General features: G+C 45.8%; 2 protein-coding genes across 2 annotated transcripts; one reads left to right on the forward strand and one right to left on the reverse strand.

The window, feature by feature from the left end:
• Nucleotides 1–2136: 2136 nt before the first annotated feature.
• FFAR4 (free fatty acid receptor 4) lies at nucleotides 2137–11297 on the forward strand. The gene is made up of 3 exons (XM_077350278.1): nucleotides 2137–2913; nucleotides 5827–5955; nucleotides 7676–11297. Exons 1-3 carry the CDS (start codon nucleotides 2380–2382, stop codon nucleotides 8081–8083), a joined length of 1071 nt encoding a protein of 356 aa, XP_077206393.1. The 5' UTR covers nucleotides 2137–2379; the 3' UTR covers nucleotides 8084–11297.
• Nucleotides 11298–11799: 502 nt separating this feature from the next.
• Nucleotides 11800–21273, reverse strand: RBP4 (retinol binding protein 4). The gene is made up of 6 exons (XM_077350279.1): nucleotides 21046–21273; nucleotides 20641–20787; nucleotides 18098–18234; nucleotides 17620–17726; nucleotides 12903–13115; nucleotides 11800–11969 (listed from the first exon to the last, which is right to left on the reverse strand). The coding sequence occupies exons 2-6, from the start codon at nucleotides 20770–20772 to the stop codon at nucleotides 11935–11937; spliced, it is 624 nt and encodes a 207-aa protein (XP_077206394.1). The 5' UTR covers nucleotides 20773–20787; nucleotides 21046–21273; the 3' UTR covers nucleotides 11800–11934.
• Nucleotides 21274–21680: the final 407 nt, after the last annotated feature.

Below are 21680 nucleotides of genomic sequence, written 5' to 3' on the forward strand. Positions count from 1 at the left end.
AAAGCAGGAAGCCTTCCTCTATTTCCCCACTTCAGTAAGAACATGAAAAGTGCCCTGCTGCATTAGAACACTGGGTCATTTAGTCCAGCATCCTGTTTCACATGGGGCCAATCAGGGCCCTGGAACAGAAGATGCCTCCAGGAGGCATCACCATGGAGACTTGAAGGAACACCCATTCAGAACAGCTGCTCCCATCACAGCAGGGTGAGTGAGTGGAAGCTCCACAGATGGTGATTGCCCTCCCTCAAAGTCGCTGTTTGGGGTGATGGCTGCTTCTCTGTCTCAAAACGCCCAAAGTGTCCCTGGTTTTGACATTGCTGGGAACCTGCGATGTAGAAAGTCAATGGAACAGCAAGTTTCTTCTGAATGGATAAATTAGCAATGAATGGAAACATGAACTAGAAATCTATGAGGGAAGAAGAGCTTGGGGGGGGGAGTTTACCCCACTTTTCATCAGATGACTCTTGAAAGCTCATGTTCCAAAAATCTTGATGGTCTCTAAGTTGCTCCTGGATTCAGATCTTTCTGTTCTGCTGCAGAGCAACATGGCTAACCTCTGAAACTATCCCCTTGAACAAAAGGAGTTCAATCAAACTATATTACAGTTGTTCAGACCAAGTTAGATGAATAGAAGGAATTGAAAAATGATATGCTCTTCTTGGCAAGTAGTTTGTCTCATGGTGCCTTATCTGGCTGAGATGAAGAGGAAGAAATGGTTTGTACACCCTGCTTTTCACTACCCAGAGGAGTCTCAAAGTGGCTTACAATTGCCTCCCCTTCCTCTCCCCCCAACAGACACCCTGTGAGGTAGGTGAAGCTGAGAGAGCTCAGAGAGAACTGTGACTGGCCCAAAGTCACCCAGCTGCCTACTTGTGGAGGAGGAGTGGGGAATCAACCCTGAGTCTCCAGATTAGAGGCTGCCACCCTTATCCACTGCAGCAAGCTGACATTCAAATTCTAATCAGCAAACCAGTGAAACAACAATATTCTGGGAGGGTGGTATGCCAGTTCCCCAACAACTTGCACAGGGAAGTCTACTGAACCCCCTAATAGCAAAAGAGAAGCCACATTCCTTTGTTGCAAGGGAGGGAAAACACACGCACATCTCAGCCCCCAGTGATAAATGGAGTGCAGCCTTTCTGTTCAGGACCCCATCACTATACATAATTCTGGGAAATGTAGGACCGTCTCTTGAAGGCTTCTGTCAACATCTAGATCCATTCCTTTCATCTAGTCTAGTTCTCATAAAGGCCAGCAAGCCTAAAAGAGAACAAGCCTAAACAGGTCTAGTCCCTGTCCAGTGCAGGAAGATTCAATGCTGCTTAATTGCAGGAAAGTGCAGCTGGAATTGCCAACTTCTTGTTGCTGCCTGGAGATCTCCTGGAATTCTAACTGATTAGAGAATTTTGGAGGATGCAATTTATGGCGTTACACCCTGCTGAGGTCCTGCCCCACTGAAAACTTCACTCTTGCCAGGCTTAAACTCCCCCCCCCCCCAAAAAAATTCTCCGGGAATCCCCAAATCTCCAGGAATTTCCCCTTCCGGAGCTGGGAATTCTAGATTGCACTGAATAGCACTTCTGACCCCTTCTGCTAAAACGCAAGTAGGAGGCAGACCCCCAGCCATTCCACGGATGTCTCACTCAAGAGCCACCGTCCCTTCTTTCATTATAATTCTGGGGACTGCGTCATTCCATAAGGGCTTCCACCCATCACTCTTTAAATGTCAGATAACCCGTCCCACGACCTTTATCACGTTTGGAGTCCCAAACTAGACGGGGCGGCGGGAGTCCGTGATTGGCTCTGCCTCCGTTTTTTTGTTTTTTGCAAAATGTTTAAAGCAGCCGCTTTAAAGGAGGCAGAGAGAGAATCGGAGCTGGGGGGACGGGGATGTGAAAGCCATAGACGCGGGGAGGGAGGAGGTGACCCATTCCTAGCTGCTCTTTAGGGAAATCTGGCTACGGATCTCCTGCCGTCTCGTGTCGTTTGAAATCACACACAACCCGCCCTCCCCGAGAGTCCTTGCGCGGAACCCACTCCCAGCGAGAATGCCGGACGCCCCGTTTGGTGGATCGCAGCCAAGTGTCTTCCAGTAACCTGTTCGTCGTCGTCACCTGCTTGTAAAGCGCCTTTGTGTCCCGGGCCAGCACTATTTACCCTCCTCAACCTCCTCCTGCCACTTCCTCCTTGCAGCGGCGGGCGACACCGAGGCAGGCAGAAAGCCGGGTGCCCGGTCGGACCCAAGCGGCCAGGAGCAGGAGCCGGCGCCCGCCCGTCCAACCTGCGGCCCTGGGGGTGCTGCGGCTCGGGGCTGGAGATCGCGCTTCTCCGCCCCGCCGCCTGGCCCGGTTGCCTGATGCCCCGGGGACCGGCGCCCCGATGCCCGGGGCCTGGGCTGTGTCGACGGCGAACGGCACCCCCTTCCCCTTCTTCTCGGAGTTCAAGGGCGCCGACCGCGTGGCGCTCACGGCCCTGGAGACGGCGGCGCTGGCGCTGATCTTCCTGCTGGCCTTGGCGGCCAACGCGGGCGGCATCGTGCTCCTGGCGCGCCGTCGGAGGAGCCGCCTGCGCGCCTCGGCCTGCCTGGTGCTCAACCTCTTCTGCGCCGACGTGCTCTTCATCGGCGCCATCCCCGTCATCCTGGTGGTGCGCTGGACCGAGAGCTGGACGCTGGGCCACGCCGCCTGCCACCTCCTCTTCTACGCCATGAGCCTCAGCGGCAGCGTCACCATCCTCTCGCTGGCCGCCGTCGGCCTGGAGCGCGTGGTCAGCATCGTGCGCCTCCGGCCCCTGCAGCCCTGCCGCGCCCGCGTGGTGGCCGCCGTGCTGGTGCTCATCTGGGGCTTCTCGGCGCTGGCCACCCTGCCGCTCTGCCTCTTCTTCACCGTCGTGCCCCTGCGAGACAGGGACCAGGTAGGCCACACAGGAGGAGGGGAAGCCCCCTCAGGTCGCCAGACCCAAATCAGGCTCCGTGGGGTCTGCTTTGAATAAGTACGAAGTGGGAGACATCTGAGCCGACTTTGGGTCACCCCATAGGTCTTCCAAAGCCTTCCTGATCCCGTCAGCTCTCGCAGGCTAAGCAGGGCTGACCCTGGCTAGCATTTGCATGGGAGACCTCCAAGGATTTGGGTGGCAGTTCTCCCAAGGAACACCAACGGGCAGAACATGGAGGCGGGAAATGGCAAACCAGGTCTGAATGTCCCTGGCCTGCCTGTTCAGTAATCCTCGGATCTTCTGGCCACATGATGTACAATAAAGAAATGATATCCGAAGGCAGAGGAGATGTCCGGGCAGTTTGCCATTGCCTGCCTCTGTGTTGGAACCCCGGACTTCTCTGGTGGTCTCTGGTCAAGTATTAAGAAGAAGAGTTGGTTCTTATATGCCACTTTTCTCTACCTGAAGGAGGCTCAAAGCGGCTTCCCTTTCCTCTCCCCACAACAGACACCCTGTGAGGTGGGTGAGGCTGAGAGAGCCCTGACATCACTGTCTGGTCAGAACAGTTCTATCCGTTGCCATGGCCAGCCCAAGGTCACCCAGGTGGCTGCATGTGGGGGAGTGCAGAATTGAACCCGGCATGCCAGATTAGAAGTCCGCACTCCTAACCACTACACCAAACTGGCTCTCCAAGGCTAACTTTATATCTTCCAAGGGTGGGCTAGCCTGAGCTCTGCCGATCAAGGCTAATCTATTTTATTACAGGATATGTAACTTTGAAGTCAGGCAGTAACCTCAACAGATCTTGGAAGCTAAGCTGGGTTGACACGTGGACTGCCAAGGAAGACTCTGCAGAGGAAGGCAATGGCAAATCACCTCTGTTACTCACTTGCCTTGAAAGCTCCTTGCTGGGCTCACCATCCGTTGGTTGCAATTGGATGGCACTTTAAACACACACATGCACATTGGTTATCTTTAGCCCTTACAGCAAGATTCCAAATTCCAAAGGGAAATGCAGTACTGAAGATGCCTAGATCTTCATCCCCAGTTTGAAGTAGGCCTTCCTCATCTTCCTTGGTGAGAAGTTCAAGCTATCCTTGCACTGAAAGGCTGCAGAGTTCCCCCCTGTGCATAGTGCAGTGGAAAAGAAATCCAAGATCGAAGTCCAATTCCCCAGTTCAAATCTCTCCCATGAACTCCTTAAGCAAACCTTTCCCCCCCCCACCATCTTGTAATACATGGATAATAATTATTCTATTATATTTTATTATTGGTTTCAAGCAGGCTTGGGGTGGTTCACATCACACATCAGACTTCCATTGTGCTATTAAAATAACAACTAAAACAATAATTAAAACCTTGCAGTGCTCCATTTTTTACCCTTGAGTTCCCCTTTCAGTTTAGTGGCGGGAATATCCCGGAGAGGAATGGAAGGAGGCCTATCGGTTTTGTTGGCTATATCAATGGTATCCTGCTTTGCAGAACTGTTATATATTAAATGCTCTGAAACATTTGAAGCAGGCTGCAATACTAAATATGACCGTTAAGTGGAAACAATAAATGCTTTGGTCATTATTGTGGGAAACTGGCGAATGCAGGGTGACCCACACACAAAACATATCTTGAAAGGCCAGAGGTCTGAAAAAGGAGCCAGTGTAGTGGAATGCTGATCAAAAATGTAATGGAACAGTTATGAAAAGTTGTTGTTAGTATTGAATGGGAATGGGACTGAATAGGAATCAGGACTAGGCACCAATATTTTAAATGACTACTTTGCCATAGTTTGGGGTACAGAAGATAATTTTCAAGCAACTGAGCAGAGGAAGCATTCAAGATTGGGGTGTATAGAGTTACCCTGAATGCTAGCACGGCAGTACTGAATATAGGCTTGCCATCTCCAGGTGGGGAAATTCCTAGAGATTTTGGGGGTGGAGCCTGGGGAGGGTGGGATTTGGAGAGAGGAGGGACTTCTATGAGGTGTGTGCCAGAGCCCACCTCCAGAGGAACTGGTCTGTCTCCTGGAGATCAGTTGTCATGATAGGAGATCTCCAGCCATCCCCTGGAGGTTGGCAAGACAGAGTTCAACTAATGGACCAATATTGGCATAATTTTGCACAGGATATTGCTGCAATTCTTCCAAGCCTTAAAATAAGCATAAAACTCTTGATAAACATCTGTCCAGCCGCTGCATAAAGGCCAGCAGTAAAGGAGAACTGACTACCTGCTTAGGTAGCCGGTTCGACTGCTGAACTATCCTGACTGTGATTATTCAAACCCAGGGTTTATATGAGGAACAAGGTAAAGAAAAGTCTCTTTTGAGCCATTCCCTCCAGCCCCCCCGCACTGACTGTGAGAAAAGCTTGGTTTATTATTAGTTCTGTTAGTAGCCAGACTACAAAAGAGACAATGTAGGGTAAACAAATTCTGTTGTACCTGTACATTGTACAGGACACCAATGTACATGTACCAATGCTTGGTTGTGTCGGCCATCACCGAATGCAACCGGAGAACGTAATCATCAGTAACAAAAAGGCACAGCTTTCATATTTTAGCGCTTTGCAGCTGTTAGCCTAAGGACGTCAGATTTGATAGAGGTAACGTGAGGTCAGACCTGATAATTGCCTCTCCTATTTGTTTTGCTTCTTAATGATATTGCTGCAATTATTCCTTTTTTTTTTTTACTTTCAAGATCATGAGTGTTTATACACCTTTATTTGAACATGCTCCCTGCTAGAGTAACAAAAGGGTGCTGATTATTCATTATTTCCCTAGTTTTTGTTTGTGTAGTGGTGATCTGTTCTCAGAGAAGGCCAGTGGATATCTCAGAATTTTTATGATGAGTGCAAATAGCCCAATTACAATATTTATGGAGCTTCTGTGCTTTGATTACAGGAAGCATTCATTTGCACCCTGATGTGGCCCAGCACTGCAGGAGAAATTGCTTGGGATGTCTGCTTTACGGTTGTAGTCTTCCTGATACCAGGACTGGTCATCGTAATCAGTTACTCAAAGATTTTACAGGTATTTTACTATATGGATTCCTTGTCCTAACAGATGCGCCAGCAATTATAATTCAATCAAGAGCAACGGCAGATGGATTCTTAGCTGCATAACTAGGTGGTAGAACCATCAGTTATTTACTCAAGAGGAGGGAAGTGCATAATGCAGTAAGAGGACACTCCTTTTCCTGTCTTTGATAGTTTCGTAGGCTATCATTGGCTGTCATTTTCTAAACTGATAAAGTCTGTTTGTTGCCTGCATCCTCCTAATGGCATTTAAGGTCAAACTACATAATGTTGGGAGATCTGTGAATGGATCTCCCGTGTTTCTCTTACAGGATAAATAGCAGTCACAGAGACCCCAATTTAGACAGCGGCTGAGATATGGAGTCATTGTAGTCCTTTCCTTTCTCCATCATTCACCTCACCTTGGTCATCATCCGGGTTGAAACATAGCAGCACTCCATGGTTTCACTTGTAAAGTGAATGCTCTTAGGCTGTTTCTTAGAAACTGACATGCGCCTATACATGTGGACGGACATCTGTCCATTGTAACAGAAGAACAGGGCTAGGATAAGGCAGCTTAATGTGTGTACTGTGAGTACGAAAACTGTCAAAATATTTTTCTACGTCTCTGTCAAATGCTTTCTTCTCCTTGTGGTTCTTCTCTGAAACTTTTCCTTCTCCAGCATTTTTTATTTCAAAAGAGAGGTGCTCACTCTGAGCATGGTGTTAGAATGTGGGTTTTAGCATTACTTCTTGTTTTATGGAATACAGCAAATGCAGGGCGATCAGTGGCCTGGGTGTGTTTCTTCATACACTGGGTTTGCAGATTAAAGGATGAGCTACTTTTAAGAAGACTGCTAGCTACCAGGGTGAGAGTCCTGGGCAAAATGTTACCCACTGCATCTGTTTCAACACTTTATAATGTGGTGGATTATTACATTATCTGTAATGTACAAATCTTCCATATTTAATAAGAACAAATGTGTCTCTTGCTTACCTTACTGATTAAAATGTTGTGGAGTGTGACGAACATGCAATGACTTAAATCTTCAGTGTGTTGCAGCATGCAGATTCATAGAATCAAGGAGGTTGAAAGGTCCTCCATGGTCATCTAGTTCAACCCCTGCACAGTGCAGGAAACTCACAACTACCTGCCCACCCACTTCCATATCTAATTGATCCCCCCGCCAAAAAAAGAAAAGAAAAAAGAAAACAGAATCCCCGTCCAGTCTGTCTTGGAGGAAATTCGCCTCGTGCCTCCAAAGGAGGGGGGAGAGGAATGGGAAGGCGACTGTAAGCCGCTTTGAGCCTCCTTCGGGTAAGGAAAAGCGGCATATAAGAACCAACTCTTCTTCTTCTTCTTCTTCAAAGTGGCGATTGGCATGTCCCTGCACATGCAAGAAAGGGCCACAAAAGCCAGGCAATGACACAATCCATTCTGCCCATCCAAGTGAACACTGGATACAGGGATAATGTGCTAAATCGTTTCGTTTTGTGTGAATATCAGAAACGATAATTTCAATGTCAGTTCAAGGGAAACAGACAACAGACCAGAGAGTGTGTGTTTGTATTCCTAGGAGGGCAGACTTGTAGATAAGCTAGAAAATACCACTCCTTTATTGAACTATTAAGTGTGACATCAGTGATGCCATCATTCAGTAATCTCCTGGGTTAAACCTCAAGGTAAACTCCTCCTTAAATTCTGCCTGAAAAATTGACTCTATATTCTAATGCAGATTACGAAAGAATCGAGGCAGCGTCTCCACGCCAGCATGGCCTATTCAAAGAGAAATCACATCCAAGTTTCCCGACAAGACTTCCGACTGCTGCGGACCCTCTTTGTGCTGATGATCTCTTTCTTTGTCATGTGGAGCCCAATAATCATCACCATTCTCCTCATTTTGGTACAGAAGTTTTATCCCGATGTGGCCATTTTGCCTTCTGTTTTCTTCTGGATCATGGCCTTCACATTCGCCAATTCAGTGGTTAACCCTGTTTTATACAACGTAGTCCACTTCAGGCGTCAGTGGAGGCGAGCCCTTTCCTGTTGCCCGAGTCCCTCGGGAAGAAAAGAGACTACAACAGACATAACTCCCAGGCACGGCAATCATGGACCTCTTACTGTGTCTGTCATTTCCAGATAGTGTGTTGTTTCTGATGACTAAGGTTGCCAGCTACAGGTTGGGACCTACCTGGAGATTTTGGGGGTGGAGCCTGGGGAGGGCGGGGTTTGAGCCGGAGAGGGATTCCAATTGGGTATAATGTCATAGAATCCATCTTCTAAAGCAGCTGTTTGATGTAGGCAAACTGATCTCTGTTACATGGAGATCCGTTGTAATTACGGGTGTGCAAAAAAAGCCACCAGTATTTTTCAAGTTCGGATATATTGAACCTGAAAATTATTGGTATTTCCTGATATTCTCACTTCCCAATGGTCCTCATAGGGTATAATGGAGCAAAAAAAAAAATCTGGCTTCCTGAAATATTATTTCTATTTATACAACGTAGTCCCTCCTCCCTGGAAACTGAATTTGGATTCAGTAAAATTCAGAATTTGGATTCAGTAAAAATTCGGGAAACCTGAATGCCGGGGTATTTGGGGCTCCGGAGTGGGGGGAGGGGCTGTTTTTTGAGGTAGAAGTACCAAATTTGCAGTATAGCTGTTGGTGCCTTTCCTCAAACATTGAAATGGGGGTCCACTTCTGTGGATATCCAGAGAAGGTGCCCCCGTCCTCCATTGGTTTCAGTGGAGCGGGGAAAACATTTAGAGGAAACAATGCTTTTAAAGCTCTTTTGCAAGCCACAAGTGAACTTTGAAGGTGTTTAAAGGGCTTTAAGCGTCTTCTGCAAGTGGTGACTTCACCAGAAATGTATTTAAAGAGACTGCAACCATTTTAAATGCCCATTAAATTCAACTATCTGACCCCTTCATGATTTTTCGAGGGTATCCACTTTGGATAGCTGAAATTCAGCCCTCCTCTATATCCAACTGAATAGCCAGAAAATACCGATGAAGTATTTTCCTGGTTTTTTTTTTTTTCATTTTTCCTCAGCTAGACCGAATGCACGCCCTTAGTTGTGACAGCGGGAGATCTCCAGCTACCACCTGGAGGCTGGCAACCCACCTGATGTGAGTTATCCCACCAGCCTTTTAGTGGTATGCTCTGAATTAAGCACTCAGGAAACAAAGGGTTCAGAAGATCAGACTCCGCAGCCCTTGTACAGAATGTAGTGGCTCTGGGAAGTTCGTTATCAAGCTTCAGAAAATGCTCTGGTGTATCTGTTGCACTCCTGCCATGGTGAGGAACAAGAAGTGCTACAACTGATGAAGGTCAGCAGAACTGAGGTTGACATTTTACACAGACTTCAGCTCGGGGGGAGGGGGGGGCTTTGCCTATAAGCCAAAGGCTCCTTTTAAAAATATCAATTAAAGAAAAGCAATACAGGTGGAAGCGACACAGCCTAATGCTCACCTGCTGTATTCATAAAAAGAAACAAGTAAATGTCAGCTGCTGGAGAACTTAGTGGTGGTTTGAGCCACACTGTATTTTTTGTCCCATGTTGAGCACATGCATCCATTTCCCACTCCGACGGTGCGTATGCCTAATATACAGAAAGGAGTTACAGAGGTCACGGTTTTCCATTTACAGAGATTCTGGTTTGTGGCCATGTTGATCTGAAGCAGCAAGACCAAAGGTTGCGTCCGGTGGCATCTTTAAGACCAACCAAGTTTTATTGTGGGTGGCCCTGTTGTTCTGAAGCAGCACAGCAAAGTTTGAGTTCAGGGGAACCTTTAAGACCAACAGTGTTTGATTCGAGGTAGAAGCTTTCATGTGCATGTACAGGAAAGCTTCTACCTTGAATCAAACTTAGTTGGTCTTAAAGGATTCCCTGGACTCAGAGGTTTCCATTTGCAAGTCTCCCCTGTCGCCAGTATAAAAAGACACTGGTGGTGCACTGGGGTCACAGCTACAACATCTAGATGGCCAGCTTTGGAAGCACCAATCACCTGTTAGTCAAGTGACTTTCCTGTGGTCTCCTCCCAGCCTCCTAACAACTCATGCGGTGACCATTTGTTAGGAAATGAGTGGAGAGCAGAGGTTGCTCTTCAAGGGAAATGGGGTGCACGAGCTCCTGATAAGCTCCTGTTTGGGAAGTAATACCTCTTAAACTCTGTGACATTTATTTCCAAATAAATATGCCGAGGAGCAAGCTGCAGGTGACGATGATGGTTTACTTGCCCCTGGGATCTAAATAGGGGCCTTTGGATTACAGAGGGGCTTTAAAAATAGATCTTTTAAAAAATGTGATGGTTTTGTGATGATACAAGTGTGTTTCTCCCACACATTCGCCATATGGATTGGATAAATAGCGTGGCCGAGAAGCTGAATCCAACCCAAGAACGAATATACTTCACACTGGTAAAACCTGTTGTAGAAGAACTGCGTGGATCTGGCAGGCCCTTGCCAGCAGGGGGCACTCATGAACTTTCCCACAGACTGAAAGGGAAGGAGGTTCCCATCATAGAATAATGGAACTGGAAGCAGCCATGCAGGCCATCTAGTCTAGCTACCTGTTCAGTGCAGGATCAGCATAAAGTATCCAGGATAAGTATCTGTCCTGCTGCTACTTGAAGACTGCCAGTCAGGGTGGCTCACTACCCCCAGAGACAGCCTATTCCACTGCCTGATTCTTATCCTGTCTCCTGACCCTGCTTTCAACCTGAGGAGTAAGACCCGATATGCCCCCTCTGATATATTTCCCTTTGCCTTATGAATGGCCTGTCTTGCCCTAGGCTGACGCCTTTGGAGAATCCACCCCTCTGGACCTCCCCTTGGATTAATTCCTCTGGGAAGATGCTGCTGCCCCCAAATCCCAGCTACAACTGAACTCCTCACTTCCCCACCCATGACTTTGGTGCATGGACACTGAGGATGGACCTGTGGCATCCTTCAGAGGGGGCAGAGGGTTGCTCAGGTCCCTGACACCTTTCCCTTGTGGGGTGTTTGCACATGCCCCAAGTATTCCTGCATTGAGGACGGTTTTACTGCCAAATGACAGCATTCCCAGAATGGTATCACTTGTGAGGAAGTCAGCAGCAAACGCTTTTCCAGCCCCCTGAAAGGTTGAAGAATAGTCATGGCTCATCTTTGCCCTAAATCGTGAATTAAACTGCTGTGAACCTATTCTAGTCACTCTTCTCATATTCTGTGCACATCTGTCTGTACAGTTTTCCTTTCTAGTAGAATACACACACGCTCAACCACAGATTAAGGTAGGTGTCCACGTTGGTCTGAAGCAGCAGAAGAAAGTTTGAGTTCTGTAACCCCTTTCAGACCAACGAAGTTTTACTCAAGTTACAAGCTTGTTTGTGTGTGAACACTTCTTCATATGTCTTATACCGTGAATAAAATCTGGTTGGTCTGGTTGGCCACTGGACTCAGACTTTGTTCTACATTCAAATACAGTACAGGAAACTCAGTACATTACCTTGCTTTATCAAGGTGTCATTTTTCTGTTCCACTAAGTTTCTACAAAGTATAGAAACTTCTAAATGGTACCTCTTTCCCATGACTATTTAGCTAAAGATGGAATGAATGCCACAACTCCCTTCATGGATTTCCTTGGACAAAACATTTTTTCTCCATCAGAGGAAGCTATTTTCCATCAGAAAGAGTTATTCTCCATTGGAAGACATCTTTCTCCCTTGAGGAAAAGTTCCCAGAAGAGAGTCATAGGATCCAGTTCAGAGGAATGGAGACACACGATCCACCCATAATCCTAAACCCTATAATGAAATAATTTTGCCAATACAACATGTATGTATAAGATATGTTTGGGGGTATGGGCAATATGCAGCGATGGTAATTTCTGTTTATTAAGTATCTCTTACTTCTAGGCACAGTTTAGATAAATATACTAAGAGCTAAATGAAGGACTTACAACAAAACGGTATAGTTGATACTTTTCACAACTACACAGTGGTTTCCATAGATTAGGTTGTTCCATAGATAGCGCTGTCACAGAATCCTGAGAAACAACACAAAAGTCCTGTTAAAATATCTCAATATGACATCATAAAAACAAAGGCAGCATAGCTGTAGTCATAAACTTGCAGCAAACGACTTGGCAGATTTGTTCAAATCAACATGTAGAATTCAGGCACCTACTATGGCTTCTTGATCCTCGTTATTTATTTTTATTTGTTTATAATTTGATTTATATACCACCATTCCCAGCAAGCTGGATCATGGTGGTTCACAGCAGATGGATGGATGGACGGACGGACAGACAGACAGATGGACAGACTGACAGATAGATAGCCAGTTCATGATGTTGCAGTGACAGCAGAACCCACAACTGGCAGAATTTCTATGGTACTCCGAGATGGATAATCTCTAGTCAGATGCTCCAAAATACATCATCTAGTCAAGCACAACCTGGCACAGAGTTCCCCATGTCTGCCCGTGGTCTACCTGCCAATTATTCACACTCTTGACTATTATTCATTATTATTCATCATTTTCTGGAGTCAAGAGAAATTAGATGTTGAGGCTTCTGTGTTTGGATCTTTCAATCAGTTTTTAAGGAGCAGTTGCTGACATGTTGCCCCAATATGGATCAGAGCCAGGGGAAGAGGGGGTTGAGTTTTTAATCCCCCACACTGAAACTGTGATTCAAGACCAGGCCTCTTTTTTCCTATAAAGGGCTAGTGACAGTGAAGTGCTGATAAGTGAAGATGCAGATTTAGCCCCCTCCTCCCACCTTAAGTGGTTCCAGTCAAACTGGGGTCTGAAATTAACCTTTCAAAGATATGGAGGACCCTACTAACCAATGATATCTTTCACACATGGAGAATTGATGCAGTAAAAAGGGTGCTTCTAGCGCTCCAAATATTACTAAATGGATCTTTAGTCCCCTCCAACCCGCCCTTCTATAAAGCCCCAGTGAAATATTTCTTACCATTATGAACAATAACCCTGTATTGTCGTTCTAAGCAGAGCTCCTTCTGCTTCTGTCGGACAATTCTTTGTGCTTCTGGAGTCAGCCCCTGCAAGTCCCGGGAGAAGACGAAAGAGTAGCTATCGGCACACGTGCCATCCTCATTGAGTACCCGGCAGCTGTAGTGCAGAGCGTATGTAACATAATCTGTGGCCACTACCCAGTGATCATCATCTGGAAGAAACCATAAACGAATTAAGGAACGCCAGCCACAGTCCTAAAGCCGACCTGTAAGCTGCTTAGGAGGACGACTGAACCAGCGTAGCTCAGGGATCCATCAATAGAGTACCTGGCTGATACTCTGCTGGTATAAAACTTGCTTCATGGCCAAACAACAAGTGATGGGGGCCATGGGTCAATTGCATGGCTGATGACACCATTTTTGAAGTACTTGCAGTCTTCTAAAAAGTGCTACAAGGCCCCTATCTGGATCAGGTGTGTGGCACAGAGGCCCCAGGCTTTCTCACCCCCAGCCCACTGGTGCCCTTTCACATGCAGAAGTTTGGGATCTTGAAAAGGTGAGGGAGAAGGGAAAGAGTTCCTGAGGCAGCTGCACTGTGTCCAGCTTAGATCATGGCTTTGAGGCAATTTGAAATCAAAATGCTCCTGGAAGTATCTTTTCCCTACTGCCCAGTTTGGCATACAGCCAGAGGAATGCTCTACATTACAGCAGCCTTCCTCAACTTTTTTACTCTTGAGAAACCCACAAAACATTCTTCAGGCTTCGAGCAACCTCAGAATGCAGAATATGGTTGTAGCATTCTCAGTGCTATAATATCTGAAAAGGCCTTTCAAACACATGTTTCTCTGTTGAGACAGTGTCTGGTGTATAACGAAGAGAAGAAGGCCCTGTGGGGGGCAGCAAAAAGACAATTTGATAATAGTGAAGTCAGCATCTTCTCTCATGTTTAATGTAATTCCTTGTCTGTCCCGGTTGCTATTTGTAGGGCAATTTCCCCCTTCTTCTCAGAAGTGTCATGCTCCATCCGTCTCTCTCAATCAGAGATGAAGTTAAGAATCTACGTCCTTCCCATCAGGTATATTATTTCCTAAATAAATTGTGATCTATTATTTAATCAGGTTTTGCACCACTGCTGTGTTAATTACTCTGCCAACAAATATATATACTCCCTAGTTTCATTTTGAGTGTTTGTCACTGAGTAAGGTGTGAAAAAGGCTCAAGCAATTTGCAGGGCGACAACGCTTGGTGAACATTCCTCTATTAAAAGCTTTCAAAAGGATGGAAAGAGTAGCTCCTCTTGAATACCTGAGTCATTCTGTAGAGGTGACATCATAAAACATGCCATGAAAGGGGGGCAGCAGATTTGGTGTTCAGCACGATGACACTGAAAAGGACAACGGCCTTTGGACCCTATGTCCTTAGGGAAGCTGCAGTGTTTGGATTTCGTGGCAGGGCAAAGGTGGACTCCCTGCTGAAGGCTGAAGACAAAAAGGGGAACCCTGACGGTGTCTACCAAACTGCTACGCAAACAAGCATCTCCAGAAATGTCTCAGTGGAGGAAACAATCAGGAAATATACCCCTCCTTCTCAATAGACAGATCAGCCCAGACATGTCTAGTTACGAATGAAGAAAGGCAGGCTCTCAAACCAGTCTGAAGAAGAGGAGTAGTTTGCAAACTCTATTTGGAGTGGTAGAGTGTTGAGCGGGTGGAAAGAAACACACCACTACAGGGAAGGGTGTTATGTTTCAACCCTCATTCACCAAAATTATCAGCAAATAGAAGGAACTGCTCGTGAACAAGCAAGACAAAGTTTTAAGGTCAACGGCTGTGAAAAGTGACTAATCAGGCATTTATTTTTAATGTATTAAATGATCCGTAATTCCGTATCCTGCTTTTTCCTCATGGCTCAGTTTACAGATGATAATTAATAGCAACACAATTTAAATCCAACAAAATAAATCTCCAAATAACCACCCTTCACTTCAAAGGATGCCTGCAGTTTCTTCCCCATTAAAAGTCCTGGCAAACAAAAAGGCCTTGTGGGCACCTCCTGAACACGTCTAAAGATTTCACCCCTTCATCTTCTTGAGAGTTCATTCCACAAAGTGGGAGAGGCTGCCTTAAATGGGAGCTCAGCCAGTAGGTGGCAATCGTAGTCAGTGCACAGGGGTATGTGTGTGCATGTGTGTAGGAGGCAGCAGTTCTTTAGATATGTGGGTCCTAGGCCACAAAGGGCTTTTAAGTTCATAATGAGAACCAGAATTGGAACCAAACTGCCAGGTAAAGTAGCACTTGAAAAGTCAGATGTCTAGCTCCTAGCTCCCAAAGGGCACTAAGGTCTAGCAACCAAAATCTACTGAGGATACCTGGACCCAAAGGAATAAAATTGGTCTCAGCCAGAGCTAGGGCCTTTTCGGCCCTGTCCCCAGCCTGGTGGAACACAATGCCAGATAAAATCAGAGCTTGTGCAGAATACGGTTGGGAAGCATAGCTGTGCACACACCTCCTCAGAGCCTCTCCCCTTCCCACCCCCTCCAGGCCCATCACTGGCAAGTTTCAGAGGGATGGGTAGGTCAACATGACCATATATGGTCATATTATCCAATAGAAGTTTAACAAATTAAGAAATATATTTATTATTATTATTAATTAGATTTATTGCCTGCCACTCTCAGACAAGCTGGCTCATGGCAGGTTACAAGATAAAAACCCCACAATAAAATACCAAATAAAAACTCAACCATTACAATCCCCAATGGCACAAAATAACTGTAACTCCCACCCACCCCATTCAGCTCAATGAACCCTCCCAACCTGTGCTTCCCTACTCCCAACCTGTGCCTTGGGTGGGGGGAATGTTAGTGGGGAGTTCACCTGATGTTCCAGCTTTTCTGACGAGGGGCCCCTGATCTTATCTGCCCTGGTTGAAGAGATCCATCTTGTAGGTCCTGCAGGAATGTGAAAGTTCCAACAGGGCCCTCAGCTCTTCCAGGAGCTCATTCCAGCAGGTTGGGGGCAGGGCACTTCCCATGGGCCGGGAATCACCAACTCCCATTTATGTTCCAGAGTCTTCAAGAAACCCCAAGGTTTCAGGAAACCCTGGTTAAGAAAGCCTGCTCTACCTGGTGAGATCAGGGCCCTTCAGCACTTAGGACAGTTCCACATGACCTGCAGGTTTCTGGCCTTTCTGTTCAAAACATCAGGCAAATTACCAAGAATGATTGTATACTGTAAACCTATGCTTACACTTTCCCTCCCACCAGAAGATAGGTGAGAGGGTAGCTTTGAAATGAGCTGGTTTTAATGTATTATTATTATTAACAATAATAATTTATGTTGTTGTTATTGTTGTTATTATTAAGCATAGGTGAGAGAATAAGAACCCTGTGGCACTGCACAGGACAAATCCCACCCAGATTCTTCTCTTCCTGCAGTGGAAACTGTCTGCATCCAGTGAGATAGAAAAGATGAAAACCACTGCAAAGGTACTCCCCTAACACCCACTCTGTATCCATAGTCCAGCATATGGGTAAGAATGGAATACTCAGCTGGGCCAGCCATGGATGGATCTAACAGTATCAACAGGGCTGTGTGTCCCCTGTCCAGATCTAAACAGAGACCTGTCCTCTGGTGCAAATTAAGGTGCCTTAGTTCCAAACCTCAGCCTTAAACCAGATTGAAATGTGTCAAATCCACAAGAACTGTCATCCCAGTGGCCTTTATTCACTTCCATCAGCTCATCCAGGGACCCTACTGGCACGGGGGAGCTATCGAATTGCTCTTCTTTGCTCTCTGCTTGGTACCAGGTAGGAAAATGCTTCATTTCTCCTCCAGGTTTGATGGTTCAGTGCAATTGTAATGAGGCACTTCTGGATTTTTTAAAGCAATTTTATACCGCTGTCACTGCAAGACTGCCATTTTTATATGCTATCAACGTTCCGTAGGGCCTGTAAGACAGAGCAATTCTGCCAGGCTTTTGGTTGAGGCCGGGGGGGGGGGGACCCTGGTGTGATCGATCTGTGGGTCCCGCCCTATGTTAATGTGCCAAACTTAAGGGGCTGGCCATCTGACTGCCTGATGTTACATTACACGCCGTGTTGGCAGGATATGGGTGGAGGGACGGGTATTGGGGAGTATTTTCTGATTCTTGTCCACCATCTTGTTGCTGTTTGGTGGTTTTAATGCTGTTTTATGTTTAATTTGGGGGGTATTGATTTTACTGTTTTACTGTATTGGGCTATTGTGCCTTTTTTGTAAGCTGCCCCAAGCCAACATGTAGGGAGGGGTGGGGTATAAATTCAATAATTAAAAAACAAAATAAATAAATATGCAGTTTTAATTGCAAAACACCTCTTCCTCTATTGAAATGCAAAGAAGATAAATATTGAAACTAACTAATATAACTCCCCCCCCCCTATTTAAGCCTGTACCAAGATAGAAACCCCCCTTCCAGAGGAAATAGCGATTGTACATAACAGGAGGATGGCGTGCAGAGTCTTCATCCTGTACACAACACCACAAGCATAATGTCTGGAGACAAAATGAGAGCAGGCCATTGTAACGTCTTTCTCAAGGGCCTAGCAAAGCAATGCTAAGAACCTTTTCTAGGAAACAGTCCCCACTGAACAGACCTGAGCAGGATTTGGGGGAGGCCGAATTAGGATTGTTCCTCTAGCCCATTCTTTAAAATAAAAAAGGATGACTGAGTACTCACTTCCTCTCTCAAGATAGGCTGCAATACCCCAATATTTCATCTTGAACTTGGCAGGATCCTCGGTCTCATTGAAAGAGCCAGTCATGTCAGCACATATATCCCACTGACTGAAAAGAAGGAAAAGTAGATTAGACACACAGCTTGCCTTAAAACTAAGGTTGCTATTTCCAGCCTGTGAATTCCTGGAGATTGGGGGGCGCTTCTGGGGATGAGAGAGCTTGAGAAAGGAGTTCAGCAGAGGCATGATGCCCACAACATCCATCCTTCGAAGCTGCTGTTTTCTCTAGGGAAATGGATCTCTGCAGTCTAAAGATTAGGTGTAATTCCAGACGAACTGCAGGCCCCACTTGGAGGATGAGAACACTCCTTGCAAAGCTGGTAGGAGGTTATTTGCACTTAAAGTGGGGTTTTCAGAAAAGGGCCTAGTAAGAAGCAGAATTATGGGGAAAAGAGAACAGAGAGGGGTTACTCTACTCACCCGAAAAGCCGCACTCTGCCCACCGCCCTTGCCTGCATCTTGTCTTGTTCATTAACAAAAAACTCGGCTACTATGTTGTCTTGAAGAAACAATCCTTCCGGATCTTTCTTGGCCATGGCATACCATGTACCAGCATACTGAGAAGAAAGAAGAAAGCCTCCGATTATGCCTGCTAGTGGAGCAGGAGAAGGGATACTCGCTTGGATCTCATCAAAAATATCTGCCAACAGAAGGATTTCTATCAGCACAGATTAATTTTTTACACCTTTCCCCCTCTGGATCCCCTCCTATTGCTCCTGGTGGATGCGATAGTCCTTGAAGAAATGTCTATGTCAGAATCCTTGAAGGGGGAAGAGATCGCTCAATCAGCAAATATCAGAAATATGCAGAATCCAACCCAATATAAGGAAATCTCCTGAATCTGCCTAGATTTGTGCCTCGCATTATTAGAAACAGAACTGGCACTGATTTATCACCAGAATCAAATTAGAAGCCGATTTGCAGAGTACAATTATTGGCACTGTTAAGAAGCTAAAATCAAGGAGGGGAGAAATATTACAAAGAACCAAAAACAAAAAACCTAACTGGAATATTTAGGATTTAGAGAAGGTTGAACTAATTCCCACAGACATTCAACCTTCTAAGTCCTAACTATTCCAGTTAGGTTTTTTGTTTACTGTTAAGAACCTAGCCATATTTATGAAAAAGAAGAAGAGTTGATCTTTATAACCTGCTTTTTTACTAACTGAAGGAGTCCAAAAGGGTTTACAATCACCTTCCCTTCCTCTCCCCACAACAGATATCCCATTGGTGTCTGTGGGGCTGAGAGAGACGTTGGAGAAAATTGTGATTGACCCAAGGCCATCCAGCTGGTTTCATGTGGAAGACTGAGGAGCCAAACACAGTTCTCCAGAATAGGGCCTGCTGCTCTTGATTACTATCCATGCTAGCTCCCAGTTAAGTGAAATCAACACAGAGGTTCCTGCCAGAACTATCCTTCTGGAATTTAGTTTCCTAAGACCAGTACCTTCCCTTCTGGATTTTTGTAAATAGGTTAAAGAGCAGCCAGTGTTTATAAGTAGAACAGCTTAAGTCCCTAGCTCAGCTTTAGCTGCTGCAAATGGCAATCTGTACAACAAAAGCTAAAGTTATCTCAAAACAAACCACAGGGGTCAAAAAACCCTTGCTGTATAAACAGACAGCAGACAAGCTGGCAGCCCACCTACCATGAGCGTCACATAACTTGTCTTACTTTAGCACCAGTTGATATGGTGAAAAAAGAACAGTAGAAGACAAGTAGGTTTTTATACCCTGCTTTTCTTTACCCAAAGAGAGGGGCTGAGAATCACCTTCCCTTCCTCTCCTCACAACAGGAATCTTGTAAGGCAGGTGAGGATGAGAGAGCTTTGAGAAAATTGTGACTGGCCAAGGTCACCCAGCTGGCTTTATCTGGAGGAGTGGAAAATAAAGCCCAGTTCTCCTATTAGAGTTCACCATTCTTAGCCATGGCAACTTTCAAAAGTTAGTGGCTAGAATTCTAGACTAGGATCTGGATAACCTGGGTTCAAATTCACATTCTTTTGAGAAGTTTGCTGGGTCGATTCACTTTCTCTCAGCCTTACCTACCTCACAGGGTTGTTGTGTGGATAAAATGGGGGATGAGAGAACCATACAGCTTGAAGGAAAAATGAGGAGGAAATGTACTAGATGTGTACTTGATAGATGCACTGAGCAGGAGGGTCCATAATTAATGGAATTTTATAACCTGTAAGGGAGTCATAACATTGGGGGGGGGAGGCATGAGGGGGACTTTAAATCAACAGCATTTTGTTTTTCTATAATATGGGTTTAAAATTAGAACTGACACCATTTTGGTAGCCTATTCTTGTGTCAGGCTAGAAGCTCAAAATGACCCCTCTGTATTCACAATGCGGATATATAAGAGATTATCATAAATGTAAAGATGCATGGCTCATGACAATGAACATCAATTACATGACCAAATATTGAATAATCTAACCACACTAACCACACTCTCCATTGTTTTCTTTAGTAAGAACCATGTTCTAAAGGACTCCTTCATTTCCTTGGCCCACAGAGAGAGTTTATTATCCACCTTTCAGGCCAAATGTACATGTTTGTGATCCAGGAAGATTGTTTCAGCAATATTTGGGCTTGGAGGGGTCATACAAGCATCTAGATACTTCCTGCTTGGATTATATTATTTGGAGGGTTGTCATTCATACAATCATAGAGTTGGAAGGTACCTCCAGGATCATCTAGTCCAACCCCCTGCACAATGCAGGAACTCACAACAAACTGCTTATTCACAGGGACCCCAATTTCATGGCCAAGTGATCCCTCCACCAAAAATCTCCACTATCCAGCCTGGCCTGGAGGAAATTCACCTACCATCCCACAGTGGCGATTAGCAATTCCCTGGGTTTGCAAGGAAGTGTATGCAAGGAATTCATCAGGAAAAAGTTGCTGGCATATAATACTTTCCAGCAAGGAATGGATAAAAAGAAAAGTGAATCACCCACCTGGTGTTTGTCAAAGTTTGGTTGGACTTTGAAGCTGCTCACGCGGCAGTCCCGTTCTGCTTGGCATCTGCTGTCCAGCAACCCCAAAGCCACCAGTACCAGCCAGGCAAGGACTCCCCTGGCATGAGCCATAATGCTCCTATGTTCCTGCAGTAAATAGAAATGGTCACCCGTCACAGGCAGAAGAAACAGAGGTGCCCCCCAATATACACTAAAGGAAGAGAAACAGGGCAGCCTCTTTAAACCACTGGATCAGGGTACAGCAGGTGGTGTGAAGAGTCAGGATCTCCACAACGACAGTCCTAAACCCTTTGCAGAAGAAGACCCCTCTGTGCATATAGTGTCCAGAGATGTCTTCCTGCAATAGTGTCATAATCATCAGGAAGAGGCTCTCCAACAACCCACCTAGGAGACTTGTCAGCTGAGGAGCAATGCAGATCCAAGCAGCCACGTTCTGCTAAAAACCAGAAGAGAGTCCGAGCACCCTTTTTTATAGCGTTGGGAGGGGAAAGCTGTTCTTTTGTCAACCCAGCAGACAAATAATCAGTGCGCTGAGGGGGAGTAGCAAGAGGCAGTAGTGGGGCTGGTTTCCTTCCAGCTGCTGGCCAATCTCTTCTCACCTCTTTCTTGCATAACCCTGGAAGAGGACACAGAGGGAGCTGTAGGGATCTTTGACCTCAGGCCATCTAGAGCCACAGGTGGGGTTGCAAACACATGACCATCGCTGGGTCTGAGGCCAAAGGATGTCTCTTTGGTTTGTATAACACAGCCCAAAAGACACAAACATGACAGCGGAGATCAGCTTAAGACACAGAGAGTGAAAGATGCCAATAAGCGGATCCTTGCTGAGAAGAAGTTTGTGATGTTGTGTTTTGTTGTTTTCTTGCCACTATAAAAACACTTATGCAAACTTACTTGGTATCTGGATACTATTCAAATTATTGCTTTCCCGAAAAATATTTACACTGTGAAGAAGGCTCATCTCTAATTAAGAATAAGACCCTTGACTGGGACATCACAAAAATAACTCCACCCCACCC

This window comes from Paroedura picta, chromosome 8 (genome assembly GCF_049243985.1).
Source record: "Paroedura picta isolate Pp20150507F chromosome 8, Ppicta_v3.0, whole genome shotgun sequence".
In the NCBI taxonomy this organism is placed as follows: domain Eukaryota; kingdom Metazoa; phylum Chordata; class Lepidosauria; order Squamata; family Gekkonidae; genus Paroedura; species Paroedura picta.